Here is a 25,283-nt window from a genome sequence, read left to right on the forward strand (position 1 = left end):
CTACTAGCCTGTGCACTCCAAGAAGTGTCCCAATATGTATCTATGTTAATCACCTGTCAAATCCACACATGGAAGTCACTCAATAGCATATTTCCAGAATCTAAAGAACTCTAAGATCTTGTCTCCCCTTCAGAGCTTTTTCATCAAAATTTATGTCAATGATCAAAAAGCACTATAAGTTTATCACTATTGCATGTTCACACAACGCCCCCTCTGTTGGCAGAGTGCATCCAAACTTGGTGCTCTACCATTGACAGTAAGAGCAGTGCACAGTGGGGATAGGCGCCAACTCCGTGGGTGCTCTAGGGCGGAAGCACCCACGGGAAAAAATAGTGGATACTCAGTATCCACCAGCCACCTGTCAATCAGCTGTTTGGCAGACCCCACTGATCAGCTCCTCCCCCTCTACCCCAGTGCCTCCCACCCTCCACGAAGCAGCTGTTTGGTGGTGAGCAGGAGGCACTGTGGGAAGGAGTGGGAAGAGGCAGAGAGGGTGGGGTATGCTCAGGGGAGGAGCAAGGGTGGGAAGAAGTGGGCATGGGCAGAGCCTCAGAAAGGGGGCGGAGTGGGACAGGAAGAGGCAGAGCGAGGGTGGGATCTTGGGGGAATGGGTGGAGTGGGGATGGGGCTGAGCGGGGGTTGAGAAAAGCTGAAAGTTGGCTCCTGTTACTGTGGGTACTTATGCCAGTGACTTGCCACCTTCTGCTACTAGGAGTTGTGGGAAGGTGGAGTGTATCATAGCACATCATGGGTGCTGTCTCAATGTCCCATTATGCATTATTTTCTGTCCCAGCATTCCATGGTCTTCTGACTGCTTTTCATGGCATATCAGTGTGAAAGGGCGGACCCCACACTGCTCTCTACTAGTATGGTCACTGTTATTAACACATCATGGATGGTAATGCAGTTAATCATGAACTACCAATCTGAATAGGAATCAGAGTGCGTGTTCACACTACAATCCTTCTGTTGGTAGAGTGTGTCCACACTTGGTGTTCTAGCATCGACAGTGAGAGCAGTGCACTGTGGGTAGCTATTCCACTGTGCTACTTGTGAAGTTGCCACCTTCTACAGCTAAGAGTTGTAGGAAAGCAGAATGGATCACAGTGCATCATGGGTGTGTGTTTAACATCCCATGATGCAGTTTTTTCCGTCCCATCATTCTACGGCTTCTGACTGCATTTCACAATATTTTTAACGACCTCCTATTTAATGTGTGCCTTCCATCTTTGTCTGAAAGGACGGATCCTGCACTGCTCTCTACTGTTGTGGTCACTGTTATGAACACATTATGGCTGGTCATGAAGTATATCAGGCCAGTGTTCCTGAAGATGAGTGTGTCATGCACCTTCCTGGCGCTCCCAAACTGAACAGGAATCAGAGTTGCCTGATCTGCTGTGTGCCATGGAAAGAAGCAACACGAGATTACTTTTGGCACTACAAACAAATCTAAGGCTAGCTGAAAATAATCCTGTCCAACTAAGTCTGGCAAAAGCCATCATGTAGCCAGAAGTTCCCACACCTACTGGGTAAAAAAACAAGCTACCAGAAAGTGGTCTATAGTTTCCAGTCTCCAGGAAGTTTTTGGAGAGTGTTGGGGACAACTTCCTGTTGCAACTACAGGAGGAACCAACCAGGGGCCGTTCTTCTCTTCAACTGCTGCTTACAAACTGGGAAGAATTGGTAGGGGAAGTAGAAGAGGGCAGCAACCTGGGTAGCAGCGACCATGAGATGGTTGAGTTCAGGATCCTCAAAAAGAAAGAGGAGAGTAGCAAAATACGGACCCCAGACTTCAGAAAAGCAGACTTTGACTCCCTTAAGGAACTGATGGGCAGGATCCCTTGGGAGGCTAATATGAGGGGGAAAGGAGTCCAGGAAAGTGGGCTGTATTTTAAAGAAGTTTTATTGAGGGTGCAGGAACAAACCATCCCAATGTGCAGAAAGAATAGCAAATATGGCAGGCGACCAGCTTGGCTTAACAGTGAAATCTTTGGTGAGTTTAAACACAAAAAGGAAGCTTACAAAAAGTGAAAACTTGGACAGGTGACTAGGGAGGAGTATAAAAATATTGCTCGAGCATGCAGGGGTGTAATCAGGAAGGCCAAAACACAACTAAAGTTGCAGCTAGCAAGGGATGTGATGGGTAAAGAGAAGGGTTTCTTGAGGTATGTTAGTAATGAGGAAAATGTCAGGGAAAGTGTGGGACCTTAATGAATGAGGGAGGCAACCTAATGACAGATGATGTGGAAAAAGCTGAAGTACTCAATGCTTTTTTTGCCTCTGTCTTCACAGACAAGGTCAGCTCCCACACTGCTGTCCTGGGCAACACAGTATTGGGATGAGGTGAGCCCTGTCATATGCCTGTGTGCATAGGGATTTTGTTCCCTAGCTAACTGTTCACCAACAGGCAGACTGAGGCCTGTTTCTACAGCACTTGCAGCCATCCGATAAAGTCCCCCAGAACTTCATACTGTTAGAGCACTCACCAGAAATAGTTCAGGTTGACTCAGTCGAAGGCCTTGGATTGATCCAGAGCCAACAAGTAACCTTCCCACTACTTCAGGCATGTACATTCGCAGAGCTCCCGCATGCTGCATAGAGAGTCTGCAACTGTCCGACCTCATACCGCATTGGATTGGCTACAAGGCACCAGTTGGTCTGCTACCCCTCCCAGCCTCCTCTTGAGTACTCAGGCCAAGATCTTGTAGTCAGTATTAAACAGAGCAATGGGCCTCCTGTTTCGAATGTCAGTCAGGTCTCCCATCTTGTACAGCAATACCTGCATAGCATCATATTGTGATGGACTCAGTGCCTAGTGGTGCAGAGAGCTGTTGAAGATGTTCATCAACACTGGTGTCAGAGGCTCCAGTAGTTCCCAGTAGAGTTCTGGGGGCAGGCCGTCTGGGACAGGAGATGTACCGGTCTTCAAGGACAAAATTGCTTCCCTCACCTCACATTCCCACATGGGCTCCAGCAAACTCCTCTGGTCAGCTCCTGACAGCAGCTGTGATCAGTCCCCAGATAAGGAGAGAAATTGCTCCTGCACCTGCTGAGCGATGTCCCAGTCCTGGAACAGCTCCCCATAATCAGCCTCCATGACCGCCAGCATTCGACTGTTGTCCTGCACTACTGGATCCGCGAGTCTCGCCCTGAGTCCCCAGATCCTCCTGCTTTGTCTCTGTTCTCTGCAGGCCGCAAAAATGTCTAGGGAGACTGCCCTTCACTTCAGTTGGTGGTCCCGCTCAAATCAGGCTCACTGCAGCCTCATCTCCCAGAACTCGGCCAGCTGTCGCTTGATACTGTCATACAGTCACATGTTGACTGGCTCCCCTCACTGGATGGTTTTGTAGAAATTCCACAGGTGACACTGGAGGACTTGGCACTGTTGGTATTCTTTAATGTTGCGGTGTTTGCCTGGCCACCGGAACAAAGTCAACAACTCCTCCCTTCACTGACTTCCACCAATCCCCCTGGTTGACATAGAACCCTCTGATGCTTTCCCATTCTGCCAACACTACTAGGCTTCGCTGCACCACCCCTTTATCTTGCAAGCTCTGGTTGTTCAGCTTCCAATATCCTCTGCCATGGGCCAGAGAATTGCCCACATTGAGGCACATGGTGAGAGCTGCATGATCCAAAAAGTCCATTGGCATTACTCTGCACTGGGCTGTCGACATGCTCTCTTTCATGTAAATCAGGTCAATGCGACTCCTGGCCTGTCCCCACAGAAAGGTGTACCCCATCTGTGGCTGGTGTGAGCTCGGATCAGAGGAATAGGAGGCTACATATTGCCTGCCGCTGGTTCCACTACAGAGAAAGACGTCCTCTAAACCGACCTCGCTACAGACCTCCGCCAGGTAGTACTCATCGTAAAAGAGTTTCCTCTGATAGTCAGGAAAACAGGACCAGCTGTGTTCAGGCCTGCTGACACAATTAAAATCCCCCCCAACACCAAACACCATGAGGTCCAGAGAAAGGGAGCCAGTTCCTTCCATAGATCTTTCCTTTCACATCTTAACTGGGGATCATACACAATAATATAGTGATAACCAGTGCTACGGAGCACAAAGTCCACCAATAATGCCTTCCCTGGTTTCAGCCACAACAGTGGCCGCCCTCACAGCAGCTTCGGCCACAGCAGTGAGGCCCCACTTCGGCTCAGTCCATACGGAGGACAATGTACCACTGGGTGAAACAGGCCAATTTTAGTGAGGTTCCTCTTAAGGTGAGCATCTGTCCCCATATCTTACTGACAAGAGCCTTAATGTATTTGAAAATGGCATGGGTGCCCTTTAAGTACTGAGTTGTGTGGTGGCACATCATTCATGCGAAGCTGTCCATCCATGCAAATGTGCACGGCCAGCATGTGCAGGGCAAAGGTTGTCCATGGGTGCTTTGTCAGGCTCTGGCATGACTTGAGACTATGGACCACTTTCTGGTGGCTTGTTTTCTTACCCAGAAGGTGTGAGGACTTCTGGATCCATGATGGTGGTTGCCAGACTTGGTTGGACAGGATTATTTACAGCTAGCCTTAGGCTTGTTCCTGGATGAATGAGGGCAAGCCACAGGGCACCAGCAGAACCAGCTGCAGTTTCAGCAAGGGAGCCCTTGGCAGGCAGGGCCATCCTTAGGCATACACAGCATACACAGGTGCGTAGGCCACCCAAAAATTTGGGACACCACCCTAATTCGCTGGGTGCTGCTGCATGGACTCCTCTCCAGCCCCTCCGCTGCACTGGACCAGCAGGCTTCTCCACGACCCAACCCCCTGGTCCCTCCCCTTCGCCCACTGACTCTTCATCTGGCTGGCTGAGGGCTATGGCTCGGGGCCAGGAGCGAGAGTTTATATGTGAGTGAGCAGGGGGAGCTGGGCCAGGCAGGGGCGGGGCCAGGCAAGGCCGGGAAGAGAGCAGGTGGGGATACCTGGAGGCTGGGAAGAGAGGGGAGGTAGAGCTGGGCACGGGACTTTGGGAAGCTGGGAGGATGGAGGAGGAACCAGGCTGGGGGGAGCTGGGCCAGGCAAGGCTGGGAACAGAGCGGAGGGGGGATACCTGGAAGCTGGGAAGAGAGGGGGGAGCTGAGCTCGGGGGTAGAGCTGGGCATGGGACTTCAGGGAGCGGGGGGGGCAGAGGAGGAACCAGGCTGGGGATTGCTGGGGGAGTTGGGCTGGGAAGAGAAAAGAGCAGGGGGGGGGGGTTCTTTGTCTGGCACAGTGAGTGAGCAGAAAATGAGTTAGGGCCTCCTGGGGAGCAGGCTGGTGGTCCCAGGGGAGAGTAGCTGTTCCGAGAAGCCCCCCACTGTACCTACACCTCTCCCCTTTTCTGCCCGCATGTCCTGCCCTGCTGGCAACTACCTGCAATCTCTCTCCTAGTCTGCTTTTCACTCCACCTCCCTCTTCTCTGAAGTTTAAACCCAGGAACCAAGGATCCCCTTTGGACTGTCACCTTTCCTCTCCTCCCTTCCCCAGCCAGGATCAGTAGCAGCGGGTTGGGAGGAGGGAGAGGCACACACACAACCAGGCTGGAGAGGAGGGAAAGTTAAAGGAAAATAAAAGAAGGTGGCGTTTGCTTTTCCTGCCCACTCACAATATTCCAGTCTCAACAGGAGGAAACTGACACTAAAACAATGGGAGGAGGGGGACGTACCTGGAGCAGAAAAGCAGGAATCAGGGCTGCAGAATGCAAGGGAGGGAGTGACCTCTTAGCTGGGGAGGAAGATGGACTCGCATTTGACAAGGCTGGAGTAGCTGAAACCTTTTATTTAGGGGAAAAGGACGTGATTTTTTTTCTTGTGGATCCAAGTATCTTCAGGGCTGTCTCTCAAGCTGGAGCATTTTGAACGAGGGAGAGTTCTAAACAGTGCAGAGTTGAGTGGGATTTTAAAGGTCCTTTCAAGAATGCAGCACTTTCTTCCTCACCCGTGGGAAAGACCTTTAAAAATGGCCTTAAATAATCCAAAACAAGAGCCACTGTTCAAATGAGACTTGGCTGCTCATGGCTCCAGCCCCACTGTTGAAGCATTGTTGAAACTGCATGCTGAGTTATACCCACTGAGCCGTGTGTGGCAACCAGGTGTATAAATCAGGGCAGAAAAAAAAGACTGGTGCCGAAATACAATTTCTTTTCTTATTAAACTGCACATCTCAAGCACCTCTTCACTTGTCAGGATTAGAGAGAAATGGTCTATTTTAGGAAGAAGGAAAGGCCATTTGGGAGTTGATGGCCCAGAGCAGTGGCAGGCAAGGGTCTCGATGAGGGCTGGATTCAGCCATTGCTATCAGCTATTTCTTTTTTGTCATTCAAATGGATTTTGTGTCATGGCTGACATCCCAGCCATCATGCAAAATGTTTCCCTGTGGCCTTTTCACATACACACAGCCAGCGGCACCAACTTTCTCCGGCACCGGTGGGTGCCTGTTCCCCCCCGCCCCGCCCCCACCCCACCCCACCCCACTCCTGGCCCCTGGCCCTGCCCCCATTCCAACCCCACCCCCAAAGTCCTGGCCCTAACTCTGCCCCCTCCCTGCCCCTATTGGATCCCATCCCCAAATCCCCGCCCCGGCCCCGCCTCCTCCCCCCTCCCTGCCTGCCCCGCGAATCAACTCTGTTGCGGCGCAAGGGCTGGGAGGGAGGAGAAGCAGGATGCGGCGGCGCGCTCACGGCGGAAGTGAGTTGGAGCAGGGGGGTGGGGCGGGGCCACGGGGAGCTGCCGGTGGGTGCTCAGCACCCACCAATTTTTTTCCGTGGGTGCTCTGGCCCCAGAGAACCCACAAAGTCGGTGCCTATGCACACAGCGGTATCTCACTGCCAAGTCCCTATCCTAGCTGGGGAGGGGGAAGGCTGCAGGGTGATCTCCCACCTCCATGCAGCCAGTGGCCTGTGCTCCCCACTGCCATGCTGGAGCCTCCACATTTATTTATTGACAAAATTTGCAGAATTTTAAAATATTGTGCACCGAATTTAATTTTTTGGTGCTGAATTCCCTCAGGAATATGGGGTGCTGGGCAGTTGGGGGGGCTGTGAGAGGAGCACTGGGCAGGGTCTGTGGTGGAGATCTCTGGGTGAGGGGCCACTGGGCATGGGAGTTGCTGGGCATAAGGGAGCGTGGGATACTGGGGAGGTGTGGCAGGGCATGCTGGCAGTGCAGGGCTCGGTTTGGGGGCACAGGTGGGGGGAAGTGCAGGCGTTGGGGTGAAGGTGGCACTGTGCAGAGGTTGGGGTGAAGGCAGCACAATTAAACTGTTTTTAATAATGTGCACGTGGCAAGCTTTCCAATACTGTAAGCTTATGTTTGTGTTGCTAAGAGCAAGTTGGACATAGGGGCACCAGTTTAATAATACTGCGTAGGGCCCCATAAATCATAAAGACAGCCCTGCTACACTACCAATGCCAATGACAGGTTCCGCTCAATAATGATCCACAGCAGTGTGGACCAATGCACATTTATTTTCATCCTCTAAGTCAGATGCCACCAAAAGAAGGTTGATTTTCTTTTTTGGTGGTTCAGGTTCTGTAGTTTCTGAATCAGAGTGTTTCTCTTTTAACACTTCTGACAGCATGTTCCACACCTCATCCCTGTCAGATTTTGGAAGGCACTTCAGATGCTTAAACCTTGGGTCCAGTGCTGTAGCTATCTTTAGAAATCTCATATTAGTACCTTATTTGCGTTTTGTCGTATCTTTGATGAAAGTGTTCTTAAATCAGACAACACTTGGGAGGGGAAGGGATAGCTCAGGGGTTTGAGCATTGGCCTGCTAAATCCAGGCTTGTGAGCTCAATCTTTGAGGGGGCCATTAAAGGATCTGGGGTAAAAAAAATAGTTGGGGGTTGGCCCTGCTTTGAGCAGGGGGTTGGACTAGATGACCTCCTGAGGTCCCTTCCAACCCTAATATTCTATGCTGGGTTGCCATCTAAGACTGCTATAACACAAAATATATGGCAGAAGGTGGGTAAAACCAAGGAACAGGAGGCATACAATTCTCCCCCAAGGAGTTCAGTCACAAATTTAATTAACACATTATTTTGTTAATGAGTATCATCAGCAAGGAATCATGTCCTCTGGATGGTGGTTGAAGCATGTAGGGGCATACGAATGTTTTAACATATCTGGCACATAAATTCCTTGCAACGCTGACTACAAAAGTGCCATGTGGATGCCTGTTCTCACTTTCAGGTGACATTGTAAATAAGAAGCGGGTGACATTATCTCTCATAAATGTAAACAAACTTGTTTGTCTTAGCGATTGGCTGAACAAGAAGTAGGACTGAGTAGACTTGTAGGCTCTAAAGTTTTACATTATTTTCATTTTGAGTGCAGTTATGTAACAAAAAAATCGTACATTTGTAAGTTTCACTTTCATGATAAAGAGATTGCACTTGTATGAGGTGAACTGAAAAATACTATTTATTTTGTTTATCATTTTACAGTGCAAATATTTGTAATAACAAATAATAATGTGAGCAGTGTACACTTTGTATTCTGTGTTGTAATTGAAATCAATATATTTGAAAATGCAGAAGAATATCCAAAAATACATTTAAATTGGTATTCTATTATTCTTTAACAGTGTGATTAAAACTGCGATGAATTGCGATTCATTTTTTTAATTGAGTTAATTTGTTTTGAGTTAATCGCTTGAGTTAACTGCGATTAATTGACAGCCCTAATAATAACAATTCCTGTGGAAAGAGGCCAGGAGCTCTTGGGTGAGAGTGAAGTTCAGCTTCCAGAGCCAGTTCAGCTTGGGGCTGCCCTGCTGAGGGTATGGAGCATATAGTGAGGGGCAAAGATGCTGGGGGGTGGGATGGTTCTTGTGATGTCTCAGATCTCTGTACAGCTCTCAGAGGCCCCTAAGACTCCCAGATTGGGGGGTCCTTCTTCCAAAGTCCCTCAGTAATTGGGAGTTCACATCTGGGAGGTCTGTCAGTTTCCTGCCCACTCCCTGCCAAGGAAGAGTGACTGGGATTCTGAAGTAAAGTGAATTAGGGTTGTGATTCCTCCTCTTTTGTGGCCCTGAATTGAGACAAAACCCTTCAGTGAGAGCAGCGGGTGGAGAAGCTAATGGCCTGGCTGTGTCTCCATCATCTGGCTGGCGGTGTCAGGGATCCTGGTGTTACCACAGTGGGACCCCTAGGCAGAGTTGCCGTTTGCAGTCCATATACAGAACTTTTACCACAAGGGAAGTCACCAGGTTGAGAGGTGCTAGGATGGGGGGAGGAAGTGGACAAAGGGGACCCCAGAAATCAGCCAGAATCCAGATCTCCTAGTCCTGCTAGTGAAGGCAGGGGGCTGGACTTGATGACCTTTCAAGGTCCCTTCCAGTTCTAGGAGATGGGATATCTCCATTAAGTTATTTATCTCACATTCAATGCTATGAGTTTCTGGAGAATTCCCACCTGTGAGGAGCATCTTCAGCGACGAAGGCAGTTACCCTCAGCAATGGCTAACCGGGTTTCTGTGGCCCTTAAACGGTTGGCCATGGGGGAAAAATACTGTTAGTCAGCAGCAGAATGGAGGCGGGTGTGGGCTGGGATCTGGGACCTGGATGGGCCTTGACTCTCTCCTGCTGGTCTCTAATTGAGGGCAGGCAAAGGGTTTTACTATGGCAAGTGGGAGCAGTTGTTGGTAGAACATCAGACTTTTAATCTGAAGGTCCAGGGGTCAAGTCCCTGGGCAGGTTTATTTATTTCCCCCTGTGACATCCTTCAAGAGACAGCTCTTCAGTACTCCTTGCTATTACTAATTTCTTTTCAGGACTTGGCCTTTCCTAGGAAGGGCCATTTGCTGCCTGGGACTGAAGGGCCAACTTCCTCACATGCCCATTGGCCTCACAGTCTGGAGGAAGAAAGGCCTCTGGGTCTACAACAAACCACTGCATGTTGAGCAAATGCAGGGCTGGCCAGAGAGGCCTTGAGCAGGGGAGGGAAAAAACTGTCCACCCAGGCTCTTCTGCACTGGAAGTCAGAAGAATCCAAGATTATTTCTACTGGTCCCATGGTGTAAGGGTGAGCACTCAGGGCTTTACATCCTGTAATCTGAGTTCAAGTCTTGGTGGGACCTTGGGACAGCTCTTCTACCACCTAACACTACTGAGTGTTCCAAGGCTTTGTCTTGCTCTCTCAAATGACATGGGAGCCTGTCTTTTGCCTGCTAGCTGTTGTGACTTCAGTGCAAGAGGGGACGTTTGATCCAGAAGGCTGGCCATGCCTGGAGTCCTGTAGGTAGGGATGCGAGCTCCATTTCCTCTGAGTCCTGAAGCTGGGCTGCAGCTTGGCCTAGGAGGCAGCCCGATTGGTTGACCTACTTGCACGGGCGGCAAGTTCTATGGGCCCGTGTTGCCTGGGCACCAGGAATATTACTGGCCCGGGGCCAGGATCCAGTAGTGTTGGAGGCCGGGTCTCTCCCTTGGCCCCACCTTCTTCCCCTGGGTGCCCCAGCCCTGCACATCCCCCGAGTAATTTAAAATGGCCTGGGGACCCCACTCACCACCAGCAGTGCACGGGGCTGAGTGGTTTCCTGCCTGCTTGCTCCACATGGCTGCTGGCTCCTCCCTGCAGCCCCTGGGTGGGGTGGGCCTGTGTCCTGCCCAAAGTGCCCCTGCGGCCAAAAGGAAGCTGCAGGGCAGTAGCAGCGCATGGAGGCCCCCTGGCACACCCTGCCTAGGAGCCCCAGGTAAGCGCCACACACACACACACACCCCTTCCCAGAGCCTGCACCCCCACCCCTTTCTCACCCAACCCCTCCTGCCCCCAATCTCCCTCCCAGAGCCCTCACCCAAACTACCTCCCGGCCCCTACACCCCTCACCCCTCCTGAACCCCCAGCCAGTGCCCCAGCCCGGAGCCTGCACTCAGCACCCAAACTCCGTTCCAGAGTCTGCAACCCCACCCCCAACCCAGAACCTGCACTCAAACTGCATCCCAGAGCCTGCAACCTGCACCACCTCCTGCACATCTACCCCCTGCCCCAGCCCGGAGCCTGCACCCAGCACCCAAACTCTGTCCCAGTTAAACAGCTGTGTTCTAACAGCAGGTCTCCTCAAAAAGAAAAGGGGCCTCAGCAGCCATACAAATAGCTATTTGAAAAAAAATCAGAAAAACTACCATTATTCACACATCACCATCTTAAATTGAGACATCTCCTGACCATTGTGACATCTTTGCTTTGCAAACAAAAGAACTGGGACGCTCAGGCTCAGTCTACAGAGTTAAGATGACAGAGGGCAGCTTACGTCAACCTAATAATGTCGCATCTACACTACAGTGTCCTTCCCACTGATGTCACTTGCCGACTACATTGACTTTAAATGCCAACTCCATGAGAGGCATAGGGCTTAAGTTGATGTAGTTAAGTTGATGCAGCACCACTGTAGACACTGTGTTGCTTACGTCAACTGAAGTGGCCTCCAGGAGGTGTCCCACAATGCCCCACTGTGACTGCTCTGGTCACCATTTTGAACTCCGCTTCCCAGCAGCCAGGTACACAGGAATAAGCCCCTCCCCTGTTGAAGGACTGCAATTTTTTTTGAATTTCCATTTCCTGTTTGCTCAGTGTGGAGCGCTCACTTGGCAACTGTCCACCTGAGCATGAGAGCTACATGCTTCAAACATGTCCAGCCTGGAGTACAGAGGAGGTGGTGGAACTCCTGGGTCTGTTGAGAGAAGAGGCTGTACAGGCAAAGCTTTGATCAAGCCATAGATAGAGGCAGCAGCTGTAAAACAAACAAAAGGAAGTATTTATTCACACAACTCACAGTCAACCTGTGGAACTCTTTGCCAGAGGATGGTGTGAAGGCCAAAACTATAACAAGGTTCAAAAAAGAACTTGATAATTTCATGGAAGATAGGTCCATCAATGGCCTCTGTTTGCCAGAGACTGAGAGTGGGCAACAGGGAATGGGTCACTTGACGATTACTTGTTCTGTTCATTCCCTCCTAAGCACCTGGCATTGGTCACTGTCAGAAGACAGGATACTGGGCTAGATGGACCTCTGGTCTGACCCAGTATGGCCATTCTTATCTTCTTATGTTCTATAATTAGATGTCACCAACTATCAAGTATGTACTCCTCAAGCACTGTGATAGATGATCCTTTGCACTAAGAATCACAATATTCCTGTGACATTATCTGATTAAAATATGACTATATAGACCATTGTTGCAACCACTGTTATATATTTGCAACAAATCTTGTACAAAATGTGGCATATAAGATGTCTGTGGAAAGGTTGTGATTTACTGGTTATGATTATGCTATCTGGATGCATGTATCCTTTTTGTATTTGAAGTTATAAGTATTGGCTCTATACCTGGATTTCAAATGTTTGCTTCTGGCAGATTGCTCGGGGCATGGGGGAGAAGAGTACAAGGGGGACCCGCAGCAGTGCTGCGTGAACATCAAGGAATTGCAGCAGGCATACCAGAAGGCAAGGGAGGCAAGCAGTCACTCTGATGCAGCACTGCAGACATGCTGCTTTTACAAGGAGCTGCATGCTATCCTCTGCAGTGACACCCCCTTCCCTAAGAGCCCTGGGGATATATTGGAGGAGTCAGAATCACAAGCCACCACAGGCAACCCTGGGGAGGAAGTTTTGGACAAGGAAGAGGAGGATGAGAATGGGGGACAGGCAAGTGGGGGAATCCATTGTCGTGGCGAGCCAGGAGCTGTTTGTAACCTTGGAGCAGTCCATCCAGTTCCAACACTCCAGCATGGGCGAGCGTGGTGCATGGCAAGGAACCTCTGGTAAGTATGCAGTTTGCATTGGTATTGCATGGACACATCTCATTTATTGTTTTTTTATTTGTGTTACAAGAGTTCATGAAATAATCAGTGGAGGTACAGTGGCTATCTGTTTCTCATTCAGATGATCACATAATTAGTCTCTTACTCTTTAACCAATAACTTCACCTATAATTTTATTTTCATTGGTAACAATAACATATTCAAAGATCAGAAAATCTTATCATATATGATAGTTTTCTTTTAATCCCCATTGCCAACAACTGAACCCCAGGATCAAGTTGTGGTTTGTCCCAGTGTAGGTGCCTCCCACTTCTGTGATTCCTTTAGCTCTGGATCTTCTGCCATATGTGTTGGTGGAAGGGGTCTCCTAAGTGGGAATGTAGGCATCATGAGGAAAAATACCTCTCTTTTCACATTTTTTAATATTTCAAAGTAGGTGGAAGTAGAGAAGTGATGTTAACTCATTAAACAAAAGAGAAAACTAAGGTCTGGTCTACACTAAAGACATTTATTGGTATAACTATATTGCTCGGGGGTGTGAAAAATCCACACCGCTGAGCAATGTTGTTACCAGCCCTAAACCCCTGTGTAGATAGCGCTACATCAGCAGGAGAGCTTCTCCTGCCAACATAGCCACCGCTGCTTGCAGGGGCTGGACTAATAAAGTCCGATGGGAAAGATCTCTCCCATTGGCTGAGAGCATCTGTAATAGCAGCGCTACACCAGCGCAGCTACATTGGTGCAGCTGCGCCAACATCTGCTTTATTGTGTAGCCATAGCATCAGACACAAAACCATAGAATCACGACTCAACATGCGTTTATCCGGAAGTCTGAAATTGGAGACTGACACATTCATTGCCTTACTGGTGGCCATCATTTCTAAAGCCTGAAAGTCCTTATTACCCACTCAGGCAGCCAGTTTGGGATCCATGGGGAAGGAATGTCCTATGAAGAACTCTCTCTCTTTGCCTCATGAAACTTTGGATTGAAATAGCAAAGGATAATTCTTCCCAATCTAACCGTGGCATCCTTTGGGATTGTAATCAGTGCTACTGAACTAGGGAGTGGTGTTCCAAAACCAGTTTTACCTGGGCCATAGTTCACCACAGATTCCTTTTCAGGGGTGAAAACCAACAACTATGTGCCTATTATTTCTATTCAAGTTCTTGCATAATTCTTGGCCTTGCTTATGGTAAATTTGCACTTCTCCAGTGGAGAATCCCTTACCAAACCTTGCAGAATGTCAGCGGTGTAAGTGAGGAATGGCTTCCCCAAACATGCCCAGTTTATTTCTTTAATGTGGTGGCGCTAGTCTAAATTAGGAACTAGATACAGGTCTGGGTCAGACTCTCTGTAAACTACCAGAGATGGGGTTTCTATTTGAAAATAGTTATTTCCTGCGGCTATCTCACATTCAATACTGAACTTATTTTAAACACATTTAATGCACCTACAAAAAACGTCATATCTATTTCTCCACATCTGTATCATTAAGAGTAGCATTTCACAGATTATAGGATTAGCTAGGGGATATCTTCAGGAGTAATTTCCTGTAGGGCCAGGATTACAGATTCTTTGGGAAACAAAAACATGGGCATTTTGCCTCATCACTAGTCACTTACTGTGGATCATCTGAGACAATATTAACCTAAACAACTGAACACCACTGTGATCGCAGGCAGTTACTTCAGTTAGTAGGACAGTTTGGACCATGCTGTTGGTCACCATTTCTGAGGGGAGATTTAAAAACACTACTGTTTCTTTGTTAGCATGTCCAGTAGATTGGAAAGTCTTCTCCTGTTGACTGAACTGCATTTGAACTTTCTCCATGTCAAGAAGAAAGGCAAGGAGCAAGCAAAATGCAATTAAGACATGATGACATTAGCAAGTCTCATTTGTCTCAAAGTCCCCAATAAATCTGAGGTACATTCTGTGAAACAAAATTAACATCCAGTTATATGACCAAACAGCCTTCAGGAAAGATAGAAAACCCAGATCAGAGAGAGATACAAGACACTGTGATTTTCAGGTGAAGTGAAATTCCAAAGCAGGTTACTTCTGATGACTGAGAATCAGGGACAAGAGATTCTCCCATCCCGTTCTCCGCTGGTCCATTTAAACCTGCTTTACTCAGCGCTGTCTCATTCTTGAGTTGTGTTACTTACAAAAGTTTTAGCATCATCATAATGGGGGGAGGAGGGGAAACCACAGCCAACCTGCCCATAAGTGGCTTTGTCAATAGACGGAAACTGGGATTAAAACTCTGATTGATCACACTGTGTTTGGGACCCATTTGAATTCCCCTTCCGTATCTGTGACACTTTCATCTCCTGCCCCCATGTATCTGATTTAAATCAAATAAATCACAGCATCATTCCCTAGCACAGAGAGCTGAAAATACTGCATTACCTGATTTTTTGGGAGGTAGAGGGGTAGAATATGAAGAAGATAAAATTTGCATGGCTCAGACTGAAGGTAACAGTTCTGGGGTGATGGGGAAGCAGGGGCTCCCTCTGAGTCACCCCTTATCCTTCCACTGTTGCAGAGGTTGAAATGACACTTGTGTGTGTATGTGTGTGCCCGTGTCCCCATGTTCCTGCTCTTCATTATATTCAAATATATTTTAAGTGAGGATAAGAGTACAAAGAATAACTGCTGTTTTGCACAGCACAAAGCCACTTGAGAATAACTGCAACTGAGACAATCTGTCCCCAGAGGGGAACTTGGTGTCTCTAAGAGTAACTTTACAGTGGGAGGAACAGTATAATTGAGATGCTCCAAATTAGTTTAGACTAAGAAAAGTGATGGAGTTTAGGTCAGGTCATGAGGAAACATGTTTGCTATCTCTGGCCACTATACATGAGCTATTTGTTTACTGAAAGAATAGTTGTGTATTTACATCATGATCGCTAATTCTCACTAACTCCACAGTGATGAGACCCAGGTAGATTCTATCCCAATGTAGCTACATAAGGTCACAACGATCTCCTCCACCTCGGGCTCATAGACATTCCTGGTAAAGGACACACACTTCCATGACTCATAGGACAATGGAGATGATAGAAAGAACCACAGGATCCACCCCATAGAAGGATGAGCTGCAAAAGGCAAAAGTGGGCAACTCACCTGGGGGAATTGAGAGATGATGGTGAAGCAAATTGTGCAAACAACCTTAAAGGTCACTATGTGGGAATTAGCAAAAGTATTAACTAATACAAAAATCTTTTGACATCCCTAGACAAGGTTTTTATGGTGTTTGTCTCCCTTACGGATTCTCTGATGATAGATAAGGGCGGAGCTCCGAGTGAAGTTTTTCCCACACTCAGAGCATACATAGGGTCTCTCTCCTGTGTGAAGTCTCTTATGTGTAATAAGGGCTGAGCTCTGAGTGAAGCTTTTCCCACATTCACAGCACTCATAGGGTCTCTCCCCTGTGTGGATTCTCTGATGTTTAAGAAGGGCTGAACAGTCAGTGAATTTTTTCCCGCACTCACAACAGTCATAGGGTCTCTCTCCCGTGTGGATTCTCTGATGGGTAATAAGGGCTGAGCGCTGAGTAAACCCTTTCCCACACTCACAGCATTCATAAGGGCTCTCCCCAGTGTGGATTCTCTGATGTGTAGTAAGGTCTGAGCTCTGAGTGAAGCTTTTCCCACACTCAGAGCACTCATAGGGCCTCTCTCCTGTGTGGATTCTCTGATGCGTAGTAAGGTCTGAGCTCTGAGTAAAGCTTTTCCCACACTCACAGCACTCATAGGGTCTCTCCTTTGTGTGGATTCTCTGATGTTTAATAAGGGCGGAGCTGTCGGTGAAGTTTTTTCCACACTCACAACATTCATAAGGTCTTTCTCCAGTGTGAAGTCTCTGATGTGTAATAAGGGCAGAGCTCTGAGTGAAACTTTTCCCACACTCACAGCATTTATAGTGTCTTTCCCCAGTGTGGATTCTCTGATGTGTAATAAAGGCTGAGCTCTGAGAAAAGCTTTTCCCGCACTCACAGCATCCATAAGGTCTCTCCCCTGTGTGGATTCTCTGATGTTTAATAAGGGTTGAGCTGTCAGGGAAGTTTTTACCACACTCACAGCATTCATATGGTCTCTGTCCTCTGTGTTTTTGCTGATGTCTAATAAGGGCTGAGGTCTGATTGAAGCTTTTCCCACACTCACAGCACGCATAGGGTCTCTCTTTTGTGTGGATTATCTCATGTCTAATAAGGCCTGAGTGGTAACTGAAGTTTTTCCCACATTCACTGCATGTATTTTTCCTCTTCCCCTTGAGGATTCTCTGCTGAGTGGTGGTTTCCTTGAGGTCCTTTTGAGTTCCCTGACTATTAATGGATTTACCAACTTTCTCCTGTAGTTCATTTCCCTGCTGCTTCTCTGGCCTGTGCTGCCTGTCACAGGCTTTACCCTGCTCATGACTCCTGGACACATTCCCTTTGGATCTTCGTGATGATGCTCCACATGCTTCCACTTGTGCAGCATCTTTCTCGTGAGGATTCTGATCTGCGTTCTTACCCATCATCCCATCACCTGCTGGTATAAAGAGAGAAACCTCAAAAATAGGGATGGAGAAGGGGACAGTAAACCAAAGTAAGTGTTGGAGAGAAGGAAAATAAAAATCATGAGCTGAATTTCCCCAAATACCTTTCCCAGAGTGGAGAGGAGGGGATCGATTCTGCCTCCACATTCCATCCAAACACTCAGTGGGAAATGGGGGAAACTACTCCCTGGTGTCAGTCAGGGTGGGTAGGAAGCCATGAGCGATATCTGCTATGAGGTTCTGGCACCTGCTGGGGACAATCCTGAACTCAGAGAACTCATAAGGTTTTTGTGGGATATCACAGCTTTGGGCACTGATGGTATTTGAATTAGTTTAATAATTCCTCACCTGTGAAGGCATTTCTCCGCATCTTTCTTTCCTCAGATCCCTGGAGATCTGGGACCCATGGCTCTTTTCTTCGTTCCAGCTGGGACATCATGTCAGGTTTGGAAATTGGAAACCCTGGTGAAGAGAAATAAAACAGTCTCTCTGGGACCGTCCCCTTTCACGTAGGCTTATAGTCCTCCGAGGGCAAGCCCACCAGCTCCAGACCTTTGGATGGCAGCACCTGTTTTCCTCATCATGGCTCTCCAGTGAGTCCAAATGATTTCAGACTCCTGGTAGTGACTTTACCTCTTTAGAAGGTGATGAAACCAGTAGGCATTTGCAACAAAACCTAACAGTTTTTTTTTCAAAACAAGCCGGCATTTATTAGACAACTAGAATACAGGATGGAAGGATTCTCAGGTTAGCCTGATAAAGCAAAACTTAACTTAAAGTTCATGTTGTCAAAGTCATCTGCCCAGCTTTTCCAAAAACTCCTCAATTTCGTCTCTGTTTCTTTCTCCCTGGGCAGTAGCAAACTTAAAAAGCACAGCCTGTTTATAGCCTAGTCCCTCTGTCCCAAGTTGTAGTCCTGCTCTGTTCCCATGTTCTGTTTTCCTTCCTCACAGTCATTACAGTATAGAGTCTGTCTGTCTTCCATTGTTTCTCCAGGGCACTCTTTTCCTATGTGGACAATTCCTGACAGAATATCCATGCCAACATGGAGAGGCCTACCTTTCTCCAATAGCAATTACTTCCCCTGTCCCACAGAAGGAATTAATTCCTTCACACTCAGTGGGTAACAAAGCAAAATGTGAGGGGAAGCTGAGTCATACATATTTTTTAAGAAAGAAAGAAGATATGGTCAAAGCAAAGGGCTAGGATAATGGTGTGACGGGTTGGGTCACAGAAACCCCCTTGGGACTGCCACCTGATGTGCTGAGACTACCTCTGAGCCCGTTTTCCCTGCCAGCTTGGGACTTCAGAACCCTGCCTTCTTGAGCCAGATATGCTAATCTGTTGCAACACAGACTCAGGGTCTGACCCACGCGCCCAAAGCTGCAGACTTAACTGAAAACAGCTTAGAAAGTACTCCCATCTCCAGCACCCAGAGACCCAGTTCCCAATGGGATCCAAACCTGAAATATATCCATTTTACTCTGTATAAAGCTTATACAGGGTAAACTCATAAATTGTCCGCCCTCTATAACACTGATAGAGAGATATGCACAGCTGTTTGCTCCCCCAGGTATTAATCACTTACTCTGGGTTAATTAATAAAAAAAGGTGATTTTATTAAGTATAACAGGTAGGATTTAAGTGGTTCCAAGTAATGACAGACAGAACAAAGTAAGTTGCCAAGCAAAATAAAACAAAACACACAAGTCTAAGCCTAATACATTAAGAACTGATTACAGATGAAATCTCACCCCCAGAGACTTCCCAATAAGCTTCTTTCACAGACTGGACTCCTTCCTAGTCTGGGTCCAGCAATCACTCACACTCCCATAGTTACTGTCCTTTGTTCCAGTTTCTGTCAGGCATCTTTTTGGGGTGGAGAGGCCATCTCTTAAGCCAGCTTAAGACAAAATGGAGAGGTTTCCAGGGCCTTTTATATTCTCTCACTTGTGAGCAGAAACCCCTTTGTTCTCTTGTGCAAAATCACAGCAATAAGATGGAGTTGGTAGCCACCTGGGCAAGTCACATGTCCATGAATGATTCAGCTTTTTGCAGCCTGACACCATTGTTTACATGTTAGTTTGAACGTTCCCAGGAAAGCTCAGATGTGAATTGGCATCTCCCAAAGTCCATTGTCATTTAAGTGTTTCTCGATTGGACACTTACTGAGAATAGTCCTTTCTCAAGAAGCTGACCAAATGCTTCACTGACACATACAGACAGCATAATCATAACCAGCAAACTACAACCTTTCCATAGACACCCCACTTGACCTCCTCTGTACAAGACCTGGTGCAACCATAGGACCCTGGTTGCAACAATGAGCATTCTCTTCAGATCGTATAAATCTTTTGCCTTTTTTTTTTAAACTAAATATTTCCCTGGAGAGGAACATTTATGAGTTTCTACCCAATTTTGTGAGGCTGTTACCTATTGTTGTGGAAAGAAAGCAGAATTGTGGTTGGACTTTGTTATTTGAACAGAGCAGTGGCGTGTCTCCTTGGTTTTTCGGGGGAGGGATAGCTCAGTGGTATGAGCATTGGCCTGCTAAACCTAGGGTTGTGAGTTCAATCCTTGAGGGAGCCATTTAGGGATCTGGAACAAAAATCTGTCTGGGGATTGGTCCTGCTCTGAGCAGAGGGTTGGACTAGATGACCTTCTGAGGTCCCTTCCAACCCTGATATTCTATACGGTCACCGTTTATGTCAATAACATCACAAATGGATCATAAAATATAGGACTGGAAAGGACCTCAAGAGGTTATCAAGTCCTTCCCTGAGACAGGATCAAACATAAGTATACCATTCATGACAGGTGTTTATCTAATGTGTTGTTAAAAACCGCCAATGATCGGGATTCCACAACCTCTGTTGGTAACCTATTCCAGTACTTACTGTGATAGACCCGGAACAGCAGAGTAGCAAAAGGGAGATATACTGGCCACTGGATAAGTAGTTTTCTGTTCCCTGAGCGACCAGAGCAGGGGCTGCTCCAGGCTAATAGACCACCTTACTCCAATTAACCTGCTAAGAGTCAGGAGAGGCAGTTAAGCACCTGACTCTAATTAAGGCCCCTCTGATGCTATAAAAGGGCTCACTCCAGTCAAGCCAGGGGGAGCCAGGGAGAGGAACTTGGAGCAAGAGGTGTGCAAGAAGCTGAGAGTGAGTAGGCAATACTGCTGGAGCACTGAGAAGTACAAGCGTTATCAGGAGGAAGGTCCGGTGGTGAGGACAAAGAAGGTGTTGGGAGGAGGCCATGGGGAAGTAGCCCAGGGAGTTGTAGGTGTTGTGCAACTGTACCAGGAGGCACTCTAAACAGCTGCAGTCCACAGGGCCCTGGGCTGGAACCTGGAGTAGAGGGTGGGCCTGGGTTCCCCCCATACCTCCCAACTCCTGATCAAACACAGGAGGAATTGGCCTGGACTATAGCTTCTACCAGAGGGGAAGGTCTCTGGACTGTTTCCTGACCCACGGGGTGAATCTGTGAAGCGAGCAAATCCGCCAATAAGCGCAGGACCCACCAAGGTAGAGGAGGAACTTTGTCACATTACCTATTCTGACAGTTAGGAAGTGTTTCCTAATATCCAACTTAAATTTCCCTTGCTGCAGATCAAGCCAATCACTTCTTCTCCAACCATCAGTGAACATGGAAAACAACTGGTCTCCATCCTCTTTGTAACAGTCCTCTCCATATTTGGAGAGTGTTCTCAGGTACCTCCCCCCCCCCCAGTTTCTCAACACTAAACATGTCCAATTCCTTCAACCTTTCCTCAAAGGTCAGGACTGAGGAGGTAGTTTATTACTTCTGAATGCAGATGAGCAGGGCAAGGTTGCATTTGTCAAGATCAGAGAAAAGGATTTTGCAATAACTGAGAAAGGAGAGGATGTGAGCCCAGGGAAGAGTTTTAGCTGTGTGGATGCATAGGGAAGGCTGTTGTCAAGATGTCTGGACTGGCTCACATATGTGGTGTTACAAACAGTGCACAAACCCCAAACAGGTTGTCTGCAGAGTGACATGATAGAGGCAGCAGCTTTAAAACAAACAAAAGGAAGTATTTGTTCACACAACTCACAGTCAACCTGTGGAACTCTTTGCCAGAGGATGGTGTGAAGGCCAAAACTATAACAGGGTTCAAAAAAGAACTTGATAATTTCATGGAGGATAGGTCCATCAATGGCCTCTGTTTGCCAGAGACTGAGAGTGGGCAACAGGGAATGGGTCACTTGAGGATTACTTGTTCTGTTCATTCCCTCCTAAGCACCTGGCATTGGTCACTGTCAGAAGACAGGATACTGGGCTAGATGGACCTTTGGTCTGACCCAGTATGGCCATTCTTATCTTCTTATGTTCTATAATTAGATGTCACCAACTATCAAGTATGTACTCCTCAAGCACTGTGATAGATGATCCTTTACACTAAGAATCACAATATTCTTGTGACATTATCTGATTAAAATATGACTATATAGACCATTGTTGCAACCACTGTTATATATTTGCAACAAATCTTGTACAAAATGTGGCATATAAGATGTCTGTGGAAAGGTTGTGATTTACTGGTTATGATTATGCTATCTGGATGCATGTATCCTTTTTGTATTTGAAGTTATAAGTATTGGCTCTATACTTGGATTTCAAATGTTTGCTTCTGGGGTAATGCCCACAAGGTAGTTAGCCAGCACATCTTGAAGGGACTATTCAAATGGAGTGGCCCATCAAAAGAACATTTAACTGACAATGAACCATGGGAGATGCCTATTACTCTTAATGGAATTTCCTGTTGTGACTTGGTGAAATGCACGGACATGGGACTTGTCCATGTGACTCCAAACTCCATCTTGATACTGTACTTTTCCATGGTAAGAACAATAGGATTCTCTCCACGTGGCAGAAAATATAAAAGGCCTGGGAAACATTTCCATTTTGCCTTTATCCTGCTCCAGCCTCTTTTCTGCTCCAGGTTCGGGAGTATGGACTTATACTAATGGGAGCATTGTAACCAATGGACTGCGGACCTTTCAATGATTTGGAAGCAACCAGAGACTTATCAAGCCAGCAGTTTATTCCATCACTGCTACAAGCCTGAACCAAGAACCTTGCAATTATTGTATGTATTTGATTCCTTTAACCAATTTTGACTCTCACCTTTCTTTCTTTCTATGAATAAACCTTTAGATTTTATATACTAAAGGATTGGCATCAGTATGATTTTTGAGTAAGATCTGAGTTATATATTGACCTGGGTGTGTGGCTGGTCCTTTGGAATCAGAAGAACCTTTTATTTGAAGAGATTGGTTTTAAAGAAGCACTCATCTCTAAGTCTAGTGTTTTCGGTGGTAATACAAGGACTGGAATGCCTAAGGAAACTGCTTTTATTACTTCTTGTTAGCCAGTGTGGTGAAACAGAAGTTTACTTTTGTTGCTGGTTTGGTATATCCTAGGGGGGATTAGCCACCAGTCTTGGGGTGTATCTGCCCTATTTCTCAGCAGTTTGTCCTGAGTTTGGCATTCTCAGTTGTGGCCCACTGAGGCACGGTTACAATTCTGGTTACTCTCAGTCCCAAAGGACCAGTCACTTACCCTAGGTCAATTGTACCTTAGACCGCTCACCAATGACAACGATTGTAGCCAATCCTATATTAAACTAAGAAAAGATGTATTAACTAATAAATAACTGTCTAAATAAGCAAGTTGTTTATAAGGTTAACGCAGGTAAATGTAACACACACAAATGAGTTACACAGTCTTCGTTTTCAAAAAGTAATAGAAGCTGCTGAAGTATCTAAGCTGTCTGTCATTTTGGGCTAACCCAAGCTAAGCAGTTTGGAGACCCCTTGCTTAAGTTTAGAAATCTTGACCTCTCCAAGTTCCAAGCAGCATAGTGATTTTCATTCCTTTCCTCCTGAGTTCATACTGTGATGGAATTGAGGGTACGTGCATGTCCCCTCTTCATTTGGGAGGGAAGGGGACGAGGAGCAATCAGCAAAGTCTTTTCTCTGCTGCCGTTCCACCATGGTTTGCCTTGTGTCTCTTGGCCTTCTTTGTTGGGCAGGAGATGACACCTCTTGTGGTAAACCAGTATTTCACACTTGGTAATTCTGCTTTCCTGACTGTGTGGGTTTCCAATTTCATAATAAACACTTTTACAGTTACAAAGCAAACACTTTGATATCATCTTATAGCATGGGATACAGAGATAAGTGACATTAATGCATGCAGAAGCTCACAAGGATTTCATAAAGTCCAAAAACTAAATGCATCTCTATAAATCTAACACCTATTTTAACAATGCTAATACACAGGTGAGCCTGACTGGTTTCCATCTATGCATTTGACAGTGTTCAATGAGGCCTAGGGGCCCTGGCATGAGCTGACACCTGGTCTGCCAGCATCACAGCTGTACCTTAGGGAAGTTTTGTAGAAAGAAAATGCAAGATGGACACATAGCCTAGATGGAAGTAGAGATATGTGTCAAAGAAGTAGCCCAAATTACGAGCCTGAGTGAGATGCAGGATGGTGGTACAGCCTGCAGTGATAGAGAAAGAAGGTGAGGGGGATGGCTTGGGGGAAATATTAAGAGCTGTTTTAGACAGTTTAGCTATTAAGCTTGAGTTGAAGGATAGACATCCATGAGGAGATGTCAGAGAGCCAAGCTGAGATTTCAGTTTGGACAGAAGGAGGCAAGTCTGGAGCAGAGATGTAGACCTGTGAGCCATAAGTATAGAGATGGGAGTTCAATTTGCGTTGGTGGATGAGATTATGCAGAGATACGGTGCAGAGGAAGAAGAAAGAGGGACCAAGGTCAGAGTCCTGTGGGACCCAAATGGAAATTTGGAGTGAGGATGAGGAGAACTCTTCACACAACACACTAATGGAGTGATTAGAGAAGGAAGAGAATATGTCCCATGGACCTCTTGATGCCAGCTGACCCAGGCCAGAAGGGTGCCTAGTGTTTTACAGGAATCCTGTGGGCCACATACATACATATTCGCTCACCAAAGGTTGGCATATAAGGTCTCTACTGAGACCAGTAGTCCACTGGTTATCATAATCATTGAGAAATGTATGTAAAGAGGACATTTAAGTAGTTATGTATCATAAGGCCTCATACAGGTTCCTTTCAAGCAGGAGGTAACAGACCTTTCTCTTTCTGTCTGGCCACATGCATACTGAGCACTGTACGTCTCACAACAGGAGCGTGTTTATAAACTCAGCCAAATGCTAATTGAAGAGATTATGAAATCTTCAAGAGAGGAAAATTTACAGGGAAAAAATAAAGAGCAGGATCCTGTTACGAGTCAAGACAATGGCATGTGGGGGGATATTTGGGGGTGCAGAAATATACCCTGCATCTTCAGCCACGGAGGTAAACTGACAGTGTGACTTGTCCTATGAATGGAAGATCACAACTGATCCTGAAAAATGCTGGAAGGACTTCACAGGAGCATTGGTCTATGACATATGCAAGGATCTAGTTATGTAAGTCTAGGTTCTAGAATGACTGTTTTAATTTTATTTGATGTGTAACCATTTGTTTCCCATACTTCTGCTTGCTATTACTTGAATTGATACATTGTTAAATAAACTTTTTAACTTATGTTCCCTATAAACACATCTGAGTGGTGTGTGTTAAGCGGAGTGGCGATCGAAGGTGGAACTGCTTCTTTGGGAGCAGTGAATCTGTGAATTCTGTGAGCATCCACTAGGACGGGAGCTGGATGCTCCAGGGAGACTCTTGGGGGGCTCAGAGGTTGTAGGGTGTTGATTTCTGACCTGTTGAGAGGACCTGCCTCGGCTAAGAGGGGGGCTAGTGTTGACTGTGGCTGGTGGAGTCATGCAGATGACACTCAGGCTAAGGGTGAAGTTCCTCACCGCTCTGGGTAAACCCCCCCCCCCCGAGGCAGCATCACAGAGGAGAACCAGGAGAGGACAATATTTCAAGAAGAGGAGCATGGTCAGGGGTGTCACAAGGGCCTGACAGGCCAAGGAGGATGAAG

General features: G+C 47.0%; 1 protein-coding gene and 1 pseudogene across 1 annotated transcript in view; one reads left to right on the top strand and one right to left on the bottom strand.

Annotated features, from left to right (window-relative positions):
- The window catches only part of LOC113407833 (zinc finger protein 883-like), a 119,996-nt gene that overhangs the window by 91,504 nt on the left and 3,209 nt on the right, over window positions 1–25,283 (bottom strand). Inside the window, exons 2-3 of the mRNA XM_026658312.2 lie at window positions 17,632–17,745; window positions 16,011–17,276 (exon numbers count right to left, since the gene is read on the bottom strand). Coding sequence (XP_026514097.2) covers window positions 16,011–17,276; window positions 17,632–17,745 — 1,380 coding nt within the window. The remainder of the gene's footprint in view (window positions 1–16,010; window positions 17,277–17,631; window positions 17,746–25,283) is intronic.
- On the top strand, window positions 19,604–19,729 carry LOC113407836 (annotated as a pseudogene).

This window comes from Terrapene carolina, unplaced genomic scaffold (genome assembly GCF_002925995.2).
Source record: "Terrapene carolina triunguis isolate 2854851 unplaced genomic scaffold, T_m_triunguis-2.0 Scaffold425, whole genome shotgun sequence".
Lineage (NCBI taxonomy): Eukaryota > Metazoa > Chordata > Testudines > Emydidae > Terrapene > Terrapene triunguis.